The sequence below is a fragment of the Nelumbo lutea genome, chromosome 5, assembly GCF_056320005.1.
Source record: "Nelumbo lutea isolate HS-2025 chromosome 5, American lotus-T2T, whole genome shotgun sequence".
Classification (NCBI taxonomy): domain Eukaryota; kingdom Viridiplantae; phylum Streptophyta; class Magnoliopsida; order Proteales; family Nelumbonaceae; genus Nelumbo; species Nelumbo lutea.
The window spans coordinates 1311941-1335784 of record NC_142688.1 but is presented as its reverse complement, the minus strand read 5'-3'; the positions used below and the strand labels follow the sequence as shown (position 1 = coordinate 1335784).

Here is a 23844-nt window from a genome sequence, read left to right as displayed (position 1 = left end):
GTGTTTCTTTGCTCTTTGTTCTTCCACGTGGAAAGTGTTCTCTTATTTTCCAATAATACCGTGCCACGTGTCGTAATAGAGCTGTCCTGCTCTTTGTGGAGCCCGACTCTACTAATTGAGTTTTGAGCCTGCAGCACGCAACCGCAAGACGCCTTCAATTAATCAAATCAATTCAGGCAGGCCGCGGGTGCGAGACCCGAGCGGGAGAGAAAAGATGGAGAAAGGAGAAAACAAGGGTGCAATGGCGTATTTGCTGTGGGTCGTCACGATATTCGCCATTTTTGTCTCGGTTGCTTGCATCGATGATAAATGTGCAGCTTGTAATGCAGTTGCGGTAATGATTTCTTTCTTCTTTCTATTCGAAATTGTTCTTACATTACATCGTTCAGTTGGACTTCAACTGTTCCCCGACTATTCTAAATTTCACCTTTCAGATCTTCTACCAAGATAAAATGGCTTTCGGATCGTTTTACTGTAATGGGTTGTATGAAACTCTTGATGTTTGTTGTTTGTTGTCTGTTGAACCCTTGTTAAGTTTTTAATTTGTTGAATGATGGATACAAAGGCGAACTGAGTATTTTTCTCTTAATTGGTTAATGGTCTTTTCATTCGCAAGTTCTTCCAATCCATTATAAAGAAATAAACTATTTTTTGTCTTTAGTTTTTACCATGAACTTGCTCTATTTTGAGTTGGTTAATTAATTGAGTTCGAATTGGGTTTCTAGATTTTTCTGGTTTTGAATTAATACTACTGTTTCATCATGAGTTATTAGCGTTTCCGCGACATAAAATGCTTCTACCTATAAACTGCCTCAAGATAATTCTGTTGCGTCCCTTTCTTGGAAAAATAAGTTGGGACATCCCCCCTTATTTCTGTATCGTATCCTGATCTCCTTTTAAAATTTTGAGGGACCATGATTGGGGTGCAGCTGCTTTAAGATCATGATACAAATTTAAATAAAAAAATTTGGAAGATTATTCTTTGATGGATTAATGTATTGCAATGGCATATTAGATACCCACAACACTAACTTGTTTGTTCTCTGCTATTCTGCATTGGATGTCGCGTGCAATTTTGCAATGGATGTGTGACATGTGTCGTAAATCTTTTGTAGATTTATTATTATCTTTTGCATATTTAATAATAAGATTTTATTAATGGCGTCATTCTAAAAATTGACATGCAATTTTGGAGTATTTTGAGTTTAGTCTTGGCTTAATTATAAGTTGTTATCAGCTGAATCTGGGTCTGACTGTTATTTTGAATTACTTGCAGGAAGAGCTAGAGATTGGTCTTTCTAATGTAAGGATTTCATCCTTCTCTTTTCTGTTTTCTTTTAGATTAATTATTACTTGTCTGAATATTGCATATGTCACTGCATATATCTTAAACACATGTTACCTTTGTCCTGACAAGATTCAAACTGCCCGGAGTTGTTAAACTTTAAACATGTCCAACTTTTGTCCTGTTACATTTTTATTTATTTTAACCTTTCTCTGTATTCAATGATTTTGTTATTTAACATTTCTGTTCCAGGAGAAACCAAGAAATCATTTGGATATGAGACATCGTTTGGATTCCAAAGGTCAACGTAGAGGAAAGGTAATCGACTACAGGTACATCCTCGAAATCTCCACTCATCAGATTCCAATCTTACCATACATTTCTTACATCTTCATGGACTTCTGCAGGCAATTATAAAAAATTTAGGCATAAATATGACTCATCATCATCATCATCATCATCATCATCATGGCCTTATCCCAACTTTATGGGGTTGGCTACATGTATTGTGTTTTTCCATTCCGTTATGCTTAATGTCATATCCATTGTTAAACTATGAGCACTTAAATAATTTCTTACTACTTTGACCCGTGTCCTTTTTGATCTACTCCTATCCCTTCTAGCCCCTTCAACTTGCAAGAAATCACTTCTTGTAGAGTTATGGTTTCTGTCAATGATGTCTTCTCTACACGTGACCAAACCATCTTAATCTTCTTTGCACATAAGCATATAGTTTGGAACTTAAATAGTCAATCTTTGTTAGTGGATTTTTTTTTTAGTGTAATTTCTCACATAACATAATTCACCCAATTAGACTAATAATTGTTTTTTTTTTTTTTTTTTTTTTTTTTTTTTATATTTGGGTAACTCCCATTTAGGAAATCATGTAGATGTTCCCTTAATTACATATCTGCTAGGGGCAGAGAAAACCTCTTAATTTTGATTTAGAAGTACAAATGAATAAAGTAAATAGCATTTTTCTACAAAATTTATATTGAAAATTTTGGTCTATACTCCCTCTTTGTTTGAGAGAAAACCAACAAACATAAATAAATAAACTTTTTAGGCATAACAAGCAAATAGGTAATATGGTGTGCATTATTATGGTGTGAGGAACCATAATCAGCCAAGTTTTCTAAACTAGGCCGTAGACAATTTCTTCTTTCACTCAAAGTCATAATTTCTGGGGTCAAAATAAAGTAAGGAACCAAAATTTGTCAAGTTTCATGGGCAAGGCTGTAGATAGTTGTCTCCTGACATGTTAGATAGTGATTTTATGGGTTAAGATGGAATAAGGATCCATAATCAACCAAGTTTCGTAGACAAGGTTGTAGATGGTTCTCTCCTTACATGTGTTTCAATTTGAGACAAGGAAGAAAAGAAAGAAAAAAACAAGGGAAGAAAGAAATGAGTGAGAGGAATAGAAAGAATATAGTCCTCCATCTCATGTAGGAGGCACAAAGAATATCATAGTGAAGGGGTGTAGGAAGAAAACAAGATTCCCTACCTTCCTTTTCTTCTTCTTCTTCTTCTTCTTCTTCTTTTTAATGCTCTTCACACCGATCTTCTTCTCTTCTCTTCTCTTCCTACTTCTTTCTTTTGAGAAAAGAGGTTAACTTGATTGAGAAAACAGAGAGTAAATGAGATTAGGGGTGAGAAACGGTTCATTCGATCAAAAACCGAACTGAATAAGCCGTAATTTTTAAAACCAAAATTTTAAATGAAAAACCGAAATTTTCGGTTCATTTTTTTTGGTTTTTTTGGTTAAAACTGAATTTCAACACTATATATATTATAGTGTTTATTTTAATATATATTATACAATGTATATAATAATTGATATATTTTAATACATAATATATTTTATACATATTATATGTTAATATATATATTATAGATAATACAGTTCGGTTAGCCGAATTTCTAAACCTGAAAACCGAAACCGAAATTTTACAAATCCGAAAAATTGAAACTGAAATTTTCAGTTTTGACCAAATAATGCTCACCCCTACATGAGATAATGTACAATCAGGCTACACACAGGTTACAAAGGCATATTTCTATCACTGTACAAAAAAAATCCCTGTGTACCAGATTTAGCCAAACTATCAGCTGCAGATTTCTTAATGCTAGAAATCTTGCAGATAAATTAGTATTAGCCAACAAAATGGCATTAGGCCCCTCTCTTTGTAGGAGAGGGGCTTATATTGAGGAGTGAAGTGGATAAGTAACTCCCCACCCCTCTCTTCTTAGGGTGCTAAGTGTTACCCCACTTAAAATGGGTTAAGGAGGAAAAAAAAAACTAATTATCAAAAAAAAGGAGGGGAAGAAAACTCTTCCTTCCTAGGGTGACATGTGTCTCCTCACTTCAAGTAGCTAAAGGAGGGGAAATAGCCCTCTTGTTAGAATAAGATAAGTGGCATCCCCTTTATAAATAAGTGGAACACCTCACAAATTATTAATTAACATAAATTTAATTTTTTAGGGCTTGCTGTCCATTTAAATGGGCTCTACTGTAGGCCCATTAAATGCTTATTGCATTACAAATAAGGTCCAATTAACTTGGGCCTACTGTTCACTAAACTAGGCTGCAAGCTCCTTTCTTTCCTAAATTGTTTCATCCCACCCATAGGATTGGTTGGGCTTAAAAGATCATGTTGGAAAGAAAGCCCCTCCTCTCTCTGTTAAGCTGTGATTGGGTGTAGCTTAATAACATGCTCTAGTCTAGAAAAATTAAGGACTTAGCAATCTTATAGAATATTTTCTCTAGATCTGTCGACTTGATTGATTTTTATACTCTTGTGGTATTTAAATGTTGTAATAAGATAGCCATCATAATCTTCTTTGGTCCCTTTTGACCTTTTTCTAGTGAAAAAAATAAATTAATGGTTGTATTAAATGAAACAGGCAGAAAATATCCTTACATATATAGCTTATGTACAATGAAAAAACAAAGGGGCCAAAAGGAGGACCCAAAACAGAAGGTCAACTATCTTAGTTTTGGTGTTATTTCTACCCAGCAATTTACTTTGATAAGTCCATTTGAATAGTGTTCCATTCATTTCCCAATTGTTACTGTTTCGATATGTCTCAAAAGAAAAGAAGAGTAACCGGTGTTGTCTTCCAAGTTCCAATACAATCTAAACTAGGTCGGCATTGCATTCTCTTGTTATATCAAGATGTTTGTTTGGGGCTTTTATTTTACCAGTGGCCCAGAGTTTCTTCAGGGTAAGAAGCCATCCAACTAGGCAAGACCCCTTCCCTAGTGGATCAAGTCTTAATCCTCTAGTTCTAAAATACTTCTAACAAGCTGTCACACATGCTTCAGAAATCAGAACCTCATTTTCAGTCCAGAGATTTGGAATCTCTCATAAAGTTACTTATTCAATATTTGTTAACTTTTTATCCCTTTTATGTTCCTTATATTTAAGTTTCTATTTTTTTTTGAGCAGTAGTATTGTATTAAATTGCAAGTTTCTATTTTTTTGTTATATTTAAACTTTTAATGTGCAACAATGTGATCAATACTTGAGTAACAAACTAACAATTTTGGTGTCGTTTGATAACGCTGAAGTCTGAAAAATATAAAAGCTATTATTCAGCTCTGAAGTTTGAAAAAAAGTATATATGCTTTTCTACTTTTCAGAGGCTCTTAACAAGTAAGGTTGTTTGAGATGGATCAGTTCTTCAACATCTGAAAATGGTGGATTTTACCATTTTAACACTGTTACAGAGCCATGTGTTTCCAAAGGGAAGAATTCATCCAACCATCTAATGTGTTGAGGTCGAACAAGTCAAAATAACTTCTCAAACAACTAATATTACTGACTAACTCTACCCCTACTGTTTCAGTATTGCCTTAAAGTACCCCTACTGTTTTTGAGAATTGTTGCCATTATTAAATCGTAATGGAGACACAGTCTTTTTTGCCCTTACGATGGGTGCCAAATAGTGAGGGGGCAAGTTGAATCAGGCGACTGCAAGGGGGGGGGATTTGAGTCGGGCTGAGCTGAATCTCTCGGCCTGTTCTCTCTCTCTCTCTCTCTCGTAGCTGTGAAACCCCAATTGTACATAACCCCAGTCTGATCGGTCTCCCTGCCTCTGCTCGCTCATTGGCTCCAGCCCTGGTCCGATGCAAACCCTAGTTGCGATTGCGGGACCTGTAACTGGCATCGGCGTTCAGCTTATAATCAGTTGGCTCCCCAATTTGAAAAAGTGACCAGGTTAACTTCTTTGACGTGTTTTTTCTTTGATTCTTTCTTTGAATAGCAAAGGGAGACCTTGATTTTTGGGCTTGTTTATTGTTCTTTGATGCTACAAACTGTCAATGAAGGTAAGATCTCTTCATCTTTTCTTATAAATCAAGATTTTTGACCACTAGAACTCTTAACAAGGTGATTGATGCCAGAGAAGGCATGCTCTCCATTTCCGTCGAAATCGACTCTTGATGCCGCTGTGCTCATCCGTGAAGGAAATTATGCCTTGAGCCCACCATCCCTTTACACCAAAAACTCATCACCCCAAATAATAACTCGAGAGATAGAAAAAGAAAAAGGAATTAGAAGTTCAAAGACAAGGATCAAATGGAAAATGGACTTAAGTTCACTTAGAGGTGATTAAATAAACCAAAATCCACCAGAGATTCTGATAAAAATAATGGAGAAAAGAAACAATTCAGAAAAAATATTCACAATGAATTACCAAAAAAATCAAATAGATTAGCTCAAATTCTTCCTCGTAAAACTTTTGACAAAAGAAAAGCAAAACAGAAGTTGAAATTGTCCTTCTTGACTTCAGATTCGACCAAGTAGTTTGGTATGGTGAAGAGCAGAAAGAAAGGGAATTAGTAAAAATAAGGGTAGTAGTAGGAAGAGAAGACGGAAAGGAGGTGAAGAGACTACTGCTCTATTTGAGCTATTGAAGAGAAAGAGAATCCCGAAACTCTTAGGTCTGTACTGTAGGAAGGGTGTTGTGTCAATACTCTGTATTTCACCCGCCAAAACCGAGGCTGTATCTCCGATGATAGTTGTGCTAAACCCCTGTTGGAGAGAGAGAGAGAATGCTCTATTTCCGACAAGAAAGAGAGAGAGATCGGGGGAGAACTAGAGATAGAGATGAGAGAGAAGAACCATCACCTAAGGTTGCAACAATGTCAATGGCTTCGTTGGTAGTCCGCTGTGTGGGAAGGAGGTGAGGAGAGAGAGAGAGAAAGAGAGTGTGTGTGTGTGTGTGTGTGAGAGAGAGAGAGAGAGAGAGAGAGAGAGAGAGAGAGAGAGAGAGAGAGAGAGAGCGAGAGAGAGAGAGAGATGTTCCAAAGGGTGTTTTTGGAAAATTTGAAAAAAATTGGTCACGTGATGTCGTATGTGGTCGAGTGTGATGGAAAGTTAACAGTAGTGGAGGTTTTAGACAATTGTTAGAAATAGTAGGGGTACTTTAAGACAATACTGAAATAGTAAGGATAGAGTTAGTTAATTTCCTAAACCTTAGGGGTAGTTTAAGAAATTTGCCCTTATTCAGCTATGATGTTTGAAAAGAAGTATATATGCTTTTCTACTTTTCAGAGGCTCTTAACAAATAAGGTTGCTTGAGATGGATCAGTCCTTCAACATCTGAAAATGGTGGATTTTACCATTTTAACACTGTTACAAAGCCTTGTGTTTCCAAAGGGAAGAGTTCATCCAACCATCTAATGCATTGAGGTCGAACAAGTCAAAATAGCAATTTCTAAAACAACTAATATTAATGAAATCAAACACAGTGTATGCTGAATTTATAAAAAACCTAAAACAACCAATGCTGAGATCAAATCGCAATTTTTAGTATTTTGTAAATAAAAAATAAATAAAAAAACTGAAATTGAAAACATAAATTAAATATAAAATAATAGATATATCCTATCTAAAACATGATTATACATTTTTTATTGATAAAATATGCATTTGTACGCTGATGTGGCATGGTCTGAATTGTTCGACCTGGCTGATCGAACTGGTGACCTGTAACTTTGAGGCAAAAAACGGTTCGGCCTCCGGGTCAGTTTTTAAAACACTGTGTATAACAACAAAACAGGACAAAAAAAAGAAAAAAAAAGAAAACCAAAATGTAGGGGAATTGGTTGCTGGATGAACCTTCCTCAAGGAACCATCGTTGATGTCATAAGTAGATGTCACTAGTTCTATGAAAATGAGGTGAGAGTAACCGGAAATCGCCTAACATCAACAAGATAAATCGGTTCAACGAAGTGAGAAATGGAAAAACTAAAAAACAAAAAAATTGCATTGTTTTTACTTGGAAATTGTTGCTGGTAGAGTTGTCAGCATTGGAGAAGTCGAGGAGGTAGTTGAATTAGGGCTTGGATTTGGGTTAAGAGAGGCAATTTTTGTAATTTTGAACATCATATGAGGACATTTCAGACATTTTCCCAGCTCTGAATTGCCTCTGGCCGTGTTAAGTAGCTAGGCGACCTCTTACCATTTCAGATCTGAAATTAGCATTCAGATCAACCCTTATGACATGAACCCAAATGTCTCTTACCTCTGAAAAGCAAGTTTTTCAGAGATAAGAGGCAGGTTCAGCGTTAATCTTTTCTTGTTTATGCTTGTCCAGTCCTTTTCTTTCTTTCTTTTTTGGTGTTTTAGTGTGGATGTTTCTTCATAGAATGCAAGTCTAGTGGGTTGGGTTATGCAAGTCCTCAAGGCACACTCAAAATGCCCCAAGGCATTGATGTCTCTGAGGTTTATGCCTCAAACACTTTTTGCATGAGGTGTATGCCCTTTCAGCGAGCGTTATATATCCTCATTCTTCTTAATATAAGACATCTTTCACCAAGAAGAAAGAATAAGAATTCCTTCCTCCTCCTCCTCCTTGTGCTCGGGAGGCTTACACCTCTTGCGTTCTGAATGACACCTCATGCCTCAGGGTAATTAAACACCTCGTGTCACACATCCACATTTAAAAAAAATTGAAGCCAAGCTGACCCAAAGAATAAATTGGGCCCACTCAGAGGCGCTCAATTTAACCTTGGCTGAAGTCATTTTTGGTTAGTTGGGAAGAGTTAGGGTGACTACCAGAGGTATATGAAACTTTTTGGAGACAAAACTTATGAACCACATATATAAATCTACTCTTCAATCTTCATGTGTAAGGAAACTTACGAAAAGAACTACCCATTAATGTGGAGGAAGAGTACAGCTGCTAGGGTTGCCAAATTTCTTTATTTTTTAATTTGCTTTGAGGGAGGGGGAGTTGCAGGTAAGGTGGTTAGTAGCTATTGTTGAGTAGGTAAGTCAGTGGGTGAAGTCTCAAGCCACAAACTTTACCTAAAGCTGATGGACTATTTTCCTTTCACACATTGTTGTCTGTTGCTTCTGTCAAATTTGGAAGCTGAAATCTGTTGGTATCATGGTCATATTTATGTTGAATATTTGCTACCATGTAATCGTTTTTTAAATGGTCAGGCTTGACCACTGTTTTTTTTTTTTTTTTTGAACAGAGTTAGCGAACTGAGAGTTGTTGAACTTCTAGATGGGCTTTGTGAGAAGATGCAAGATTACACCCTTAAGAAGGTAATTTTCCTCTATAAGTTGATTTTCTTTGAACTATTTGATTGTATTTTTACTTTTTGCTTTGTTCTTTTAAGCAGAGATGCATATTTTATGCCTCCAACTTAAGAAAATTCTTTTTTGTTTTCTTACTGACCAGAAAAAAGATAAATTTTCTTTCTTTTTTTGTAGTAGGGAAACTGTAATACTTTTTTGAATCAGTAATGACATGAAGTGTATGGTTTAAATTGTTTGAACTGATGCAAAAAGTATTCATCTCTGTATGAATCTGATATCAACTTATTGTTGACTTTATTACATTAGTAACACAGATCCCAAGATTTTTATTTGAATCAACTTTCTCTGTGCATAGGATGTTCATCTTTTCGAGCATTTGATACTGGTCTAATTAGTAATTGTTCGAACAAAAGAGAGAATGTAATGGCATTGGCACCTATGCACAAGGTGATCTTGAATGCAACTGGTATGTAATATTTATTTATTTATTTTGCAGTTGGATTCAACTAGAATGGAATGGGTCAAGGTGGATGATTGGGACAACCTTACTATTGGTATGAGATCGCATGATTGGTTTCACTTAAAGTTCTTTTTTTAACTTGTACAGATCACATGATACCAGTTTAGGTATTCGTTGTTCTCTTGTTTTAGTCATGTTAAATTAACAGATCTCAACATTTTTAAGAAAAACCGTAGATTATTCAATCTTGATCTTTGGTCATTGGAACCTAGGGGTTGTTTTCTAAGTTGTACTCATGCTTTGTTTGATCACTTAGAGAGGTAGGAAGTAACAACAAAATTTTGTAAAGCAAGGAGCAAGCGCCCACCTCTTCTTCCTCTTCATTTTGGCATCAATTTCTTTTGGGGTTATCCTTGGAGTGCTTTCAGGTGTGAATTCCTGGCTTATTGTTTGTTAAGTGGTGGATTATTAAAAAACTGATCAAATCATTATAGTTTGGTTGGTTTTAGATGATTTATGCAAAGCTAATTAAAGGTTAGTTGGTGCAAGAAAGGTGTCTTGAAGCTTTTCCCAAATATCAAGAACCATGATTTTATGTTCAACATTATAGATGGAATCTTCTACGGCGAACCAGTATTTTTAATCTTCTTGTATCATTCTAGAGTGGGTGGTTTGGTTTCATGAAGTTTCCAGGGCCTTTGGAGTCTTTTTCTCTAGTTTATACATGTCCCTTTATGGGTAATCTCTTATCCACTGTGTGTTGGGTTGCAGCTGTCTTCTAGAAACTAACTCTTATTTAGCAGACCGCTTACCCATTAGACCTTTACTTCCATATCTTTTGTTATCTATTTGAATTTCTTTTTTAGAGAGCTAAAAATCCACATTCTCTGATCAATGCACTGCAACCAACTCACCACCAGCTTGGAATCTCCTTCAATAACTAATTTCTGATGTTTAACAGACTTGCTCTTTGTATTTCTTCCATAACAGCCAACACCTCTGCTCTAGAGGAGTCTCCTTTCAATGCACTGCAACCAACTCACCACCAGTTTGGTATCTCCTTCAATAACTAATTTTCTGATGTTTAGCAGACTTGCTCTTTGTATTCCTTCCATCACAGCCAAGACTACTTCTCTAGGGGAGTCTCCTTCCCCAACTGGTCCTGAATAGAGTGCCATAACATTACCTCTCTCATCTCTGAGCACACCTCCTATGCCTGAAGGTCCTGGATTACCAATACAAGTTTCATCAAAGTTGAGTTTTCGTGAGTCCCCTTTTCAGTGGGCACCATATTGGATTAGCTATTGATCCAATATAGGGTAGACTAGGGGAAGATCTTGTCATGTTTAAGGGCCATTTATTTTTAGTTCTTATCTGTCATTGGGGTATTTGATATGTTAACGTCTCTAGTAGAGTGTTATCTGAATCATTATATTTGTGATTTGATCTTTGTTAAGGTGATATACAATGTTGTAATAACTATCAAGGGATTAAACTCATGAGCCACACTATGAAACTTTGGAAGAGAATAATTGGACAAAGATTACAACTTGAAACAAATGTATCAGAGAACCATTTTGGCTTTATGACAGGGAGATCAACCATGAAAGCTATATTCTTCTGAGATGATAGATAGAAAAGTTCAAAGAGAAGAAAAAAGATCTTCATATGGTGTTCATTGATCTAGACAAGGTTTATGGTAGAGTTCCTAGAGAAATAATATGGTGGGTCTTGCAAAAAAATGGGTTCAAAATAGGTGTATAGATCTAATTAAGGATATGTATGAGGGGATAACAGCCATTAATAAAACACTAATTTTTTTTATCAATAACTAAGAAATGTATTAATTAAGATTGAGAAAATTACAAATCAAGGGGACTAAACAATGTTAACTCCCTAGAACAATCACTGAGCACCAAAATACAATTACAATACGGCATAAAGAGTTTCTGTTCACCCCTTGCCTAGCTAGACCATCTGCCAGTGAGTTTGCACTTCTCTTTACCTATTTGTACTGAATTTCAATATCCTTAGTTAACCACTTAAATTTTCTCTTTTCATTGCTGTAATTCCATATCCTAGAGTTATCCTCTTTTAACCAGTTCACCACAACTTCAGATTCTCCTTCTATGATCAGCTTACTAAATTGCATCTCCTTGATTCTTTGTACCCCTTCAAGAGCTGTAAGTATCTCAGCCCTCAAGGAATCTCCTTCCTTTATTGGTCCTGAAAACATAGCTAACAGATTCCCATGTTCATCTCTTATTGTTCCCCCTATTCCAGATGGCCCTGGATTAGCCATACTGCTGCCATCAAAATTCAGTTTAATAAAACCATGAGATGGAGGAATCCAACAAGAATTTGATGCCTTCTTAGCTGAAGCTAATTCTGCAATTTCCTTCCAGTTTTTTAGCATCTCATCTATTGAGAATTCTGCAAACAATGCCAAAGTTTTCAGCCAATGTATCACCCTAATATGGATGACCTCCAATATTACTTCCAATCTTCTCTCCTTTTCTAAGAAGATCCGTGAGTTTCTCTCCTCCCAAACAGTCCAACAAACTGCAGTCCTCATGCATCTCCACATAATCTTGGCCCTTTCTGTTGGCCAACTTGGCATGGAACTGAATAAACTTCGCACTAGTGTTTAAAAGGTGTGGGAGGTGTATGCCTGGAGGCGCACCTCCAGGCGAGGCGCTCCCAAAACGTCTTGAGGCTTACGCCCCTTGTACTTTTTTCATGAAAAAAAAAAGAAAAAAGAAAAAAAAAGGAAAGGAAAAGAAAGGGAAGGGAAAGAAAAAGAAAGAGAAGAAAAAAAGAGAAAAAGAAAAGGAAAGGGAAGGGAAGAAAAGATAAGGGGAAAGAAAGTGGTTTGCCCCCCTTTCAACTAATGTTATGCATCTTTATTCTTCTTAATATAAAATATTTTTATTAAAAATAAAGAAAAAATGAGATCCCCCATTCCTCTTCATCCTCCTCCTAACCCCCCTCCTCTTAAGGAGGCTTACGCCTCCTTGTGTTCAGGAGGACACAAACAACTATTGGGTCTTTTTCTTTGAAGTAAATCAATTGTATTAACTCTTTCCAGAAAGGCTTCCCGATAGAAACTCCCAACCTAAGGAGGTATAGAAAGACACCACACCTCTTTAACAGGGAAGGACAAACCCAAAGAAGAAGATTGTATTGGGGCTTTAAAGAAAGAAGCACATGTGAAAGAACCCGAGGGGGTAAGTGTCCAAATTCTACTGTCTACCTTTGTTGGCTCTAAGAAGACCCTTTCAAGAATGGATAACAAGAATAAAATACAATCAAACTCTATGTCCCTGATTTCCCTTCTAAAGCCCAAGTTCCAACTGAACCTAGAAGTTGAGTTAGAAGGAACAAGGAAGGAGGAAATTGGTTCATATTTAAAAGTGGAAAGAGTGAAAAGACTCGGGAATTGGTCTTTTAAGGGAGAATCCCCAATCCAGATATGTTCCCAGAATTGATGAGATTGCCTTCATACCTGATCCATGGAGAGAACAATGGCAAAATAGCTTGAATAGCTTTCCATGGTGCTGCTCTTGTAGTCCTTGCTGGAACCCCAGAATCCCATCCATTGTCTACAACCCCGTGAATACTGCCCACTATCTTCACCCATAATTTATCCTTATCCAAAGAAAATCTCCACAACCATTTCCCTAGTAGTGCCAAATTCCTATTTCTTATATTACCAATCCCTAATCCTCCCTCCCTCTTGCTCCTACAAACCATCTCCTACCTAACCTTATGGTCCTTCTCCTCCCCCAGCTCCTAGAGAAAATCTCTCATTTGTTTTTCTAATCTGCTAGCCACCTTAACTGGAATCTTAAAGATTGATAAAAAGTAGACAGGAAGGTTAGCTAATGTAGACCTAATTAAAGTGATTCTCCCACCAAGAGACAAACAATTCTTTTTCCAAGTTGCTAGTATCTTTTCAAACCTCTCCACAACCGGAACCCAAAACTCATCTTTCTGAGGGCTATCTCCCAATGGCAAACCAAGGTAAGTTCAAAGGCCAATCAGAAACTGCACACTCCAAAATGTTTGCACACTCCGATGTCTCCCCCTCCCCCATATTGACCCCAACTAAACAACTCTTCTCAAAATTCACCTTAAGGTTTGACATTTGTTCGAAGAGTTGTATAGTGAGCTTCAGGTTTCTTATCCTATTAAGGTCCCCTCCTTCACAAAAGAGTATTGTGTCATCTGTAAATTGCATATGTGTAAGTGGCATATTCTCCCTTCCAACTCTCCAACATCTTATTAAGTCCTTGGAGTCTGCTCTAGAAATTAGTCTCCCCAAAACTTCTGCAACCATCGTGAATAAAGAAGGGGAAAGGGGATCTCCTTGTCTTATCCCTCTTAAAGCTGGAAAGAAATCTACCACTGTCCCATTTACCAATATGGAGTAATGGCATTTTTTGATACAGCCCATCACCCACTTACACCACCTGTCTTCGAACCAAAAATTGACCATCACCTCCATCAGGAAAGACTAATCCACCATGTCGTAAGCCTTTTCCAAATCCAATTTGCATACCACCTCTTTTTTCTTGGATCTCTTGAACTCCTCCAAACTCTCATTTGCTATAAGTATTTGATCTGTTATCTGCCTCCCTTTCACAAAATCTCCTTGGTTGTCTGCTATGATTGCTGGGAGAACTTTCCTAGTTCTAATGGATAGTACCTTAGTGATGATCTTATAGAGGCTGTTAACTAGGCTGATCGACCCATAGTCCCTTGGGTGGTTTGCATTCCTTTTCTTGGGAACCAAGGCAATGAATGTGGAATTTAGCCTCAGGTTTATCACTCCTCTAGAATAAAATTCATCAAACACTAGCCTTAGGTCCTCTTTTAGTATCTCCCGACAATCCTGATAAAAAGCCATCGTATAACCATCAGGACCTGGTGCCTTTGATCTGTCCATATAAAACACTGCTTCCTTTATCTTTTCCAATTCAAATTTCCTTTCTAGCCATTCCCTATCCTCTGGTTCCAGTGTTGGCCATTCCAATCCTTCAAGCCACACCCTTTTGTTTAGGGGTCTTCTAAAAATAGACCTAAAATGATCTGCAAAGGCCCCTGCAATTACTATTTGATTGGAGATTATTGCCCCTTCAATCTCCAGACTTGAGATTTAATTCCTTCCCGTTCTTCCACTTGCCACTGCATGAAAAAACTTGGTATTTCTATCCCCCTCTTTCAACCACTTAAACCTTGAGTCTCCAACTTATTTCCTCTTGAAGAGGACAATCCTCTAATTGTCTACGCAAATTCCATCTTTGCTCCTTATCCTCTTCTGTGAAACAACCCCTCCCTTACTATCCAAGGCCTCAATTTGTGCAGTCACCATTTGCTTCCTTTCCTCTTGTCTCCCAAACTCTAACAGATTTCACTCCTTGATTCTACCTTTCAGATATTGGAGTTTTTATGAAACCGCGTTCCACTCCATTTCATTGTTGGATTACTCCCTAACCACCATTTTTTGAACTCCTTAATGAAACCCGGGTTTCCGAGCCACATGTTTTCCCCCTACCTCTCCATACACTTCTTACCCACTTAATGTCAAAATTTGCTCTTTTGATCTCTTGCAAAAGTACTACATCTGGGTCTATTTTCCTGATGGCCTCTTTGATTACTGCTCTCTTCCTAGCACTTCCTAGCACTTCCTAGCCCTCTAACATTTCAGCTTATAATCTTCATCTAGCTGTGGTCTTGACCCCTTGCTCCTCTTACCCTCACTTATTCCCTTTCTTCCTTTCCCCTTTAACACTAAAGCTTCTGTCTCCTCCACATCCTTCATCAACCTTTCAACTTCACTCATTTTTTCCTTTTAACCTTAGTTTCTTCTCCCTTTTTTTGTAAAAACATTTTTAGGTCATTTGGATCTTTCACTTTACACCCCAACTTCTGTACAAAAGTTGCCACGGAATCCTCACTAGTCAACTCTCTTTCTTCTAGCTTTCTATTCCTCTCTTCTTGTTCTGTTTCCCCAACTTTGTCTCCTTTCTCCTTAATTCCTTCTATCCTAACTCCCTCTGGCCCTTCCTTCTGTTGATTATTCACCACTACGTCCTTTAACAGGCACTCAAGGATTTCCAGAATTCTTTTACTTCCTTTTGCTTCTTCCTCATTTCCTATCTCACCCTCTTGACACTCCCTGTCTCTACTGCTATCTCATGCCCCTTCCCCTCCTTCATGGGTAGCAACCTCTGGACTGGGATTTGTATTTGGCACATAGGACAAAGAGCATGCATTAGTATTACAAACCGAAAGGACATAGTTACTTGGGTTGTGTTGGGGTAGAATGGGAGAGACTTCAGATGGATTAGAAGGCTGGGGAGTGGTACAACCTAAGGGTGGTTATCGAAGGCTGCATACCACTTCACTGGCTTGAGGAGGACTTAGTGGTAAACTGGTAATTGCTGAATAGAATCCAGGACTTTGATTGTCACGAGGAGGAAAAGGGGGAGCTATAGTTGCAGGTTACCAGGAGGAGTCCGGAGGAAGAAGGTGGTGTTGGGAGGCGAAGAGATAGGGAGTTGGAGAGTCATGTAGAGGAGAAAGGGGAGATTTTAGAGAGGTGGGAAGGTTAAAAAAGGAATTGTGGGGGTATAAAATGAAGGGGCATTAGTTGAGGAGGGACACCTGATAGGAGGAGGCTTTAAAACGAGTGTTGTTCCTGAAAAGGCTATTTGCCCCTTTTTGAGATTGAATTTGGAGCCAAGAAGAAATGGGGCCTACGTGGTTAGCCCATATTTGTTATTGTCTATGGGTAGTGCCAATGAAATATTAAAGGGGCTATTGTTTCCTAAAGGTAAGTTTTCAGTTGTCAATTATTTAAAAGATTTTGGGAGACTAGTGCAGGTGATGCGACTTTGAGGCAACTCTTCAATGGCAAGCTAGGGGAGGCAACAACAAGAGTCCTCCTTGTTCCTGTTGAAGATTCGCAAGGTTAGAAACTTGTTGCTTCTTTCTCTGATTTGAGATAGGAGAGTAGTGATCCCGCTACCGAGTACACAAATAGACTCTCGGAGAGGGAGTCAAGAGAAGGGAATGAGGGTGAGCTTAGGGTGGAAGCAACAAAAAAGGGGGCAAACAAAGAGACCAAGAATTGGGAGGTAGGAGTAGAGGTGTAAAATGGGCAGCCCACACAAAGTGTGGGCTGTGTCGCCCTCCCCAAGGATAATTTTGGGGGTTGGCTTGGCATGGCCCATGGCCCAAGCCCGTGGGGGCCTGTGCTGTGCTGCGAAACTGGGCCGGGCCTTAGGCGTGGACCGAATTGGGCCAAATTGGTTTTTTACTTTTTCTTTGTTTTTTGTTTTTTTTTGACATTTTTTATTTATTTGTTAAGTAAAACAAAAATATTTAACTTTCCTTTGGGAACTATTTGAAAAAATAAGAAATGAGGAATCTGACAAATAAATGAAAGAAATACTTAACCAAATAAGAATGGAATAACAAATTGGAAGAAAATAGGAATTTTATTTCATTTAAATTTGAATGATACAAATTACAAAGCATACAATGGTTGGATACTTGGATGAATGATATATGAAAATTGGAAAATGGAATAAATTAATAAAATATAAAAAACACAATATAGTTACAAATTGAAAATACAAAATTACATTGTTAAAAGCGCAAGGCGTAGGGGTCAATTTGTGCCTGAAGCACAAGGCGAGGCGTGTGTCTCTTTGAAGCAAGGTGCAAAAATACAAAAAAAAAAGCTAAAAAATAAAAAGTCAGAAAATTCAAAAAAATATTAAACATAATATTAATAAAAAATATAAACTTCAAATTTAAAATAATGTTTTAAAAAACCTATTATCTAAAAGTAAAATACATAAACATAAGATGTAAAGCATATTCAAATGAGAATTTAAAAATAAAATCAAACATATAAAACATTTTCAAGCATGTAAAACCTCTAATATCTTTTTTCACTCAATTGCATTACTTCAAGTAGCTAATGTAATGTAAAACATATTACATTCCTGATTCTATGGACCGCCTTTGTGCCACGGCCTTCGAGGCAAGCCCAAACAAGTCCACGCCCCTAGGCTGAGGTGCAAGGCACACGCCTAGAGCACCGAGCGTGTGCCTTTTGAAAGGGCTGCGCTTAGGACCTAGGCGAGGCACGCCTTTTAAATCACTGCATAAAACTATTGAATCGGCATACAAAAAATATTGACTTCATCGTTTTTTTTATTTTCTCCTATTGTTCATGATTTTCATCATCTACTTCAAGTGAAATATCAGGTGTAGTGTCATGCCCTCCATTGTCTTGTAATATGTCTTTAGCATCCAACCAATCTTTAAAGCAAATGCACTTCTCTAAACTTTCATCATTCATACAACTTTTCTTGTCGTTCAACACCCCAGTACCTGCACTAAAACAAGACTCCAATGGATAGACACCAGAGGGGTTAGTAGATCACGTGCCATGGCGGCGAGAACTAGATAATTTTTTGAATGTTCACTCAACCAGGCTAAACTGTGGATTTACAGAATTATGTAACCATTTTTCAAGTTTAGTATCCTAGGCTAACAAAAATGGTTGTTTAGCATGCACAATGTATTTTGCTAATTCTTGCCTCATTTTTTCTTGAGAATATTTAAATGTACCAAAACCCCTCGCCCAATTTTTGTTTGTGTTGTTTCTCTCCCTTCTCATGGGTGGGCAAATGTCTGCTCAAATGGCCAGTACCACCCCTGCTACAATAGCTAATGTCTTTCCTACATTTTTGGCAAACAACTCTTTTTCCCTTCCCCTCAACGTCCTCTATTTTAAATATTTTCCAAACCAGGCTAATCAACATAGAGGCCCTCTTTTTCTTTCCCTAGTATCAGTACTTGGGGTGGAAATTCCATCAATATCAATAGCATCCATATCGGTGCTAACACTATCATGGCACGACTAAATATCGTCGGCATTGAACATGTTGGGGAATTGGTTTCGGGAGGAGCCAACCATTTTTTTTTAAATTCAAAAAGAATAAAAATTAATTTAATTGGACTTACCCGGATTGTTGGTTTGAAATCCCAACTTGATTTCAACGGTTGAAGCCTTTCAACTTCAAGAGATCAAGCCTCCCAAATTGCTAACTTGAAATACTTGAGCTGGTTGAGCAAGCCTTCTTTTTTTTGAAACTTCAATAAAGTTGAGAATTGGAGAATCAGTCAATCAGATTTCAGAGAATGTATGAGAGATTAAGAATTTGAGAGATTGGGAGATTGAAATTTGAGAGAGTATGAGAACTAGAGAAGAGATTAAGAGAATTGTTGAATTGGTGTGATGAGAATGGTGGAGGATAGGGCTATTTATAGGAATTGAAAATAATTCAATTGACTAAAATACCCTAAAAACTAGCCATTTTTTAGTTGTTGGGAGGGGTATTTTGGTCATTGTAAAGTTATTTATCACTTTACCAAAATGCCCCCAAACTAGTTATATAGCCGTTGGAGGGCATTTGTGTCACTTTTTCTCCCCTCATAACCAAAATACATAAATACCCCCCTATATAGTTGTTTATAGCTATTGGGGGTATTTCTGTAATAATTTCCCAAAAAGTTGAAACTAGCCGTTGGGGGGGGGGGTTCCCCAACGACTAGTTCTCAGGAGGTTCGAGCGTGGCCTACTATGGGCCCGCGGGCTGTGCTGGTCCATGGACTTCGAACCCCAGGCCTAGCATAGCTTGGACCATCGTGTCGGGCCTGGCATGGCCCGCGTGCCATCGAGTCGGGTCGTTCCAAGCCGGTCCAAAGTCGGGCCTGGCCGTGTCGGGCCACGAGCAGCAAGGCTTGATTTACACCTCTAGGTAGGAGGTGACAAGGACATAAGAGGTAGCCTTAAAGAAGGTGAGAGTGAGAAGGTGAATGACTTAAATGGTTCTGATTACATGGTTTTCGAAGTGATTGTTGGAAGGCTGAAGTTGATTTGGGCAAAAAGAGTAAATAGTCTAATTTGGTCAAAAGTGGTGATGTCTTGGGGGGATTCCTAGGAAGCCCAAAGCTTCAAGCAAGCTCAATGCAGTTCATGTCACAAAGGTTTTTTCTATAGGTTGAAAGATGGTCTGGTGGGAGCAAGGCCGACCAACAAGTATAAAAGAATTTATAAAAGGAGGGGAGCAAAATTCCAAACTTGGAATCTTGTGAATCCTAGTCTGGAATGTACTCCGTCTTTTGTAGGGGCTGGTAAGATGATTACTCTGGTGGTTGTGGCTCCTCAATGGGAAAAGTTGAAAAAGACTAATTGTTCAGGGTCTACACGCAAGGATGGAACCAATGCTTTAAAAGGCGTGGGAGGCGTATGCTTGGAGGCATGAGGCGAGGCACCCCAAAAATGCCCTAAGGCGCATGTTAAAGGCATTGACACCTCTGAGGTGTACGCCTCATACGCTTTTTTAATGAGGCGTGCTAGAGGTGTATGCCACCTCCTCCTCTTTCAACTAGTGCTATTCATCTTCGTTCTTTTTAATATAAAATTTTTTTATTAAAAATAAAGAAAAATGAGATCCTCCGTCTTCTTTCTCTCCCCGTTCCTCCTCATCTCACTCCTCTTAAGGAGGCACAAACCTCCTTGTGTTCGGGAGGCTTACGCATCTTACGTTCTGAACTACTAACTACACCTCATGCCTCCGTGTTTTAAAACATTGGATGGAACTGATGTAGATGAGGCCTCTAGTAAATTGTTGCCAGAGCAAAAGGAAATGAAGAAAGGAAGTGTGTATGTGAATACTCTAGTTGATTGGGAGGTAGAAGTCGGCAAGGCTTTGGGACTGTTTTTCCTAGGAGGAGAAAGCTTTTCCAGGAGAACTTTTGAACAGCTTGAAAGAAAGAGAAAGGAGGAGAATATGAGAAAGGCTTCTGAAGCCTTAGGGGGAGAAATTTGGGATGAGGGTGGAGGCATAGAAGAATTTGGTGGGGTGGAAGATTGATCTATGTCTAGTAGTATTTGTTGCGTGATGATGCGGTGGTTGTGCATTTTTGGATTGTCTTTCTGTTTTTTATTTTGTTGTGTTGATGTAGGACAGTAGTAGGGGATGTTGGGCTTGGGGGGGGGGGGTGGTTGTCCTAACACCTGCCTTCAGGATTGTATCCAGATTTTCTTTTTAATAAATTCTATTGTTAACCAAAAAAAGACTTCAGATTTTTACATTTACAGTGGGTTCGCCAAGGTTCAGCACTTAGCTGCTACTTATTTGCCTTGATCATAAACGAATTGACTAAACATACTTAGCAAGAAGTTCCATGGTGCATGTTGTTTGTAGATGACATTGTTTCAATTGATGAAACTAATGAAAGGATTAAATGCAAAATTAAGCTTATGAACAAATGCCTTAGAAACAAGAAATTTTAAAATAAGTAGGACTAAAGCAATGAATATGGCATGTAAATTTAGTAATAATAGTGTGTTTTCTTTCTTTTTTTCCTTTTCTTGAGGCTCTTTGTTGTTCTTGGAAGATAAGTGTGTTTATCTTCCTAATGTAATTTTTCTATTGATGAGTTAACGAAAGTGTTATTGATCAAAAAAAAAAAAAAATCAGGGTAGACTTGGGATTAGAGACCAAGACATAAACTCAATGTGACCATTTCTGGTACCTTGGTTCAATAATTCATAACAAGGGAGAGATTGAGGAGGATGTCATGCAAAGAATTAGAGCAGGTTGGGCAAAACAGAGGGGTGATACGGTTGTTGGATCTGTTCTGGAATGGATTTTGATTTTTTTTCACTTGCTGTAATCTTCTCTTTTTGAAATTTCAACGAATGAATGATTTTCTGTGTTTTCTATAAAAAATTCTATAAAACATGTCCAGAAAATGAATGTTGCGAATGCTAAGATGGATGAGTGGAAAAACTAGAAAGGATAGGAGCAGGATTGGAGTCATTTGTAGGAACCTATGAGTATCTCCAATAGGTGATAAAATGAGAGAGAGTATACAAAGATGGTTTGGTCACATGTATAAAGACCACCAACAGCGCCAAATAGAAGTGATTTGTTACAAGAGGATGGGACTAGAAGAGCTAATAATTTAACAGTGGATGGGGCTTGACCAAAAAGGACATGGCAAGAATTAGTAAGAAATGATTTAAACACTAATAATTTAACAGTGGACATGACTTTAAATATAACGGATTGGTTAAACGGGATCCATGTAGTCGACCCCATATAATTGGGATAAGGCATGGATGATGATGATGATTTGATCTTTGTTAAGTTGGTAATATAAAATGTACTGAGGTGGACTTGATGATTGGTTGTCTTGGGTAAGAGTCGTGAGCCACCATTTAATCAGTTCAAAACTTTTCTCACTATGGATAAGAGCCAAAAGTGCTGTCAGGAGTGTAATCAAACTGATTGAATCCCTGTTTGTGTGGGGTGTAAGACTTGGTTACTACCATGCTAGAATCTTAAAGTTGCCTTGTTTGAGAGGAATTCTAGAGCATTGCCACCAAGATTACATTATTTCTTTGTGTAAGGTAGCTGGTTCTAGATTGAGGAAGAGTGTTGTAGTATTCAGTTTGAATGAGGAATGGGGATATTTTAGGAAGACAATATATAGTTACTGACTTTATTGTAATATCAGATATATTGGGAGTTTTCTTGCAATTTTGGAGTTTTCTTCTTCTCTCTTCTATTTCTCTTTTCCTCTCATTTTCTTATTCGTTATTCACATTTAGATTTCTAGAGGATCTCCAACACCCGAGGAACCGATACTTCCTAAGCAGAAAGATGTATTACACTAGAAGGGAGGTTGTATTTGCTTTAATCTTGATGTCAGGATTTTTGGCATTGTTTCTTTGATTCAGCTACACTATATGTTCCTGAAATTTTCTGTTGTAAAGCCATGTCTGTATGATGTACATACTATTCTGCTGTCAATTGAAACTATAAAATGTACAGGTGTGTACTGAAAGGTGTGTTTGATGTGATGATAGATAAACAAGAAGCACGGGCATATACTAAAGATATATCCTCTTATTGTGGGAGGTAAGACAATTATGCTCATCTATAATGCTTGTATTACCTAATGTGGAGGCTTCGGTTTGTTCATTATGCTGTATGTTACCATGAATTACTTGACCTGAAATTTTTTGATTTAATTAACAGGTTACTTGAAGAAACAGAAGATGAGGTCAGTTTCTTATTATTAGTTGTTTACATATTTAATATGGACTTGCTCTGTTTTATAAAATCTGTTTAGTGGAATGAATTAACTCCACTGGCTTGATAATCCTTTGCAGTTTGCAGAGTTGATAAGAAAAGGATCTGTTAAAGTAGGAGACGTAAGCAAGGTTCTATGCCAAGATCTCAGCAAGCACTGCAGTCAAACAAGGTAAGATCACATCCAATCTTAAACCTATATCATATTGCTAAACAAGCAACAAATTTAGGATAAAGGATTATCAATTTAAGCTTTCATGGTATGATCTAAAGCTCAACTCAGCTAAGCTTTGTTGACCGGTTTCATGAATCCTGTTCTGCCATTCCACTCTAATTCAGTCTGTACCCATTGTTAAGTTATGGACCCTCAAGTCCTTTATCATTTACTAAGAAAATGCCCCTTCAACTCGCAACAGGTTACTTCTTTTTGTGGGTGGTGTAGATGGTGTAATCTCAAACTGATTATTTTATTGGATAAAATACAAAAACCTCCCCTAAAGTTTCTGACAATCATAAAAACCTCCCCTATAGTTTCATTGTAACAAATACCTCCCCGGAACTTTTGAAAAACTCAACAAAACCTTCCTTTGGTCACCTTTCTAGATGGAAAATGTTAGACAGATGCACCATTTTTTCCAAATACCCATTCTACCCTTTTAAAAACTATTTTACATACAAAAATACTGAAATAACCATGTTTTAACCCAACAAAAATGTTAGAAGTTGATCGGAGGTTTTTGTCAAGTTAAAATAGTGTTATTTTAGTCATTTTGTATGTAAAATAATTTATGAAAGGGTAGAATGGGTATTTGGAAGAAACTGGTGCATCAGTCTAACGTTTTCCAGGAAGGTGATGGAAGGGAGATTTTTGTCCAGTTTCTCAAAAGTCCAGGGGAGATATTTATTAAAATGAAACTATAGGGGAGGTCTTTATGATTGTCAGAGCCTTTAGGGGAGGTTTTATGATTGTCAGAGCCTTTAGGGGAGGTTTTATGATTGTCAGAGCCTTTAGGGGAGGTTTTTCGATTTTACCCTATTTTATTTACTTATCAGTTCTCACTTAACTGGTGCTGTACAGTGGTTCTCATCTGGCAGAAGATGACGAGGATGATGAGGGATCGGAAAGAGATCTCTGAACACAATCTTAACAAAATTAATAGCATTCTTTTGATGTTGCATTCCAGGAGTATGAGATGTAAGCAAATTACACTTTATTTTACTTTTGTAACACCAAAGTTTTGTTTCCCTTCAATTTTTGTATTGCCTTAAGTTATAATCTGGACAAGGAGTATCCCATTTTATCATAAAAAAATTGGCAACTTCTTGATGCCATTTTATATGACACCAAAT

General features: G+C 37.5%; 1 protein-coding gene across 1 annotated transcript; it reads left to right on the top strand.

Annotated features, from left to right (window-relative positions):
• On the top strand, positions 1-23843 carry LOC148849738 (TLR4 regulator/MIR-interacting MSAP protein). Its single transcript, XM_088944066.1, has 9 exons — positions 1-334; positions 1277-1303; positions 1538-1617; positions 8778-8850; positions 9341-9398; positions 22269-22320; positions 22441-22465; positions 22575-22666; positions 23573-23843. The coding sequence occupies exons 1-9, from the start codon at positions 215-217 to the stop codon at positions 23628-23630; spliced, it is 585 nt and encodes a 194-aa protein (XP_088800192.1). The 5' UTR covers positions 1-214; the 3' UTR covers positions 23631-23843.
• The last annotated feature ends 1 nt before the right edge of the window (position 23844 follows it).

Bases quoted from the DNA above. Each gene is read 5' to 3' on its own strand.
- LOC148849738 (XM_088944066.1), top strand. From the start codon at position 215: ATGGAGAAAGGAGAAAACAAGGGTGCAATGGCGTATTTGCTGTGGGTC. The intron at 8,851-9,340 runs GTAATTTTCCTC...TTTATTTTGCAG, and splicing joins AAGATTACACCCTTAAGAAG to TTGGATTCAACTAGAATGGA. The intron at 9,399-22,268 runs GTATGAGATCGC...ATGTGATGATAG, and splicing joins TTGGGACAACCTTACTATTG to ATAAACAAGAAGCACGGGCA.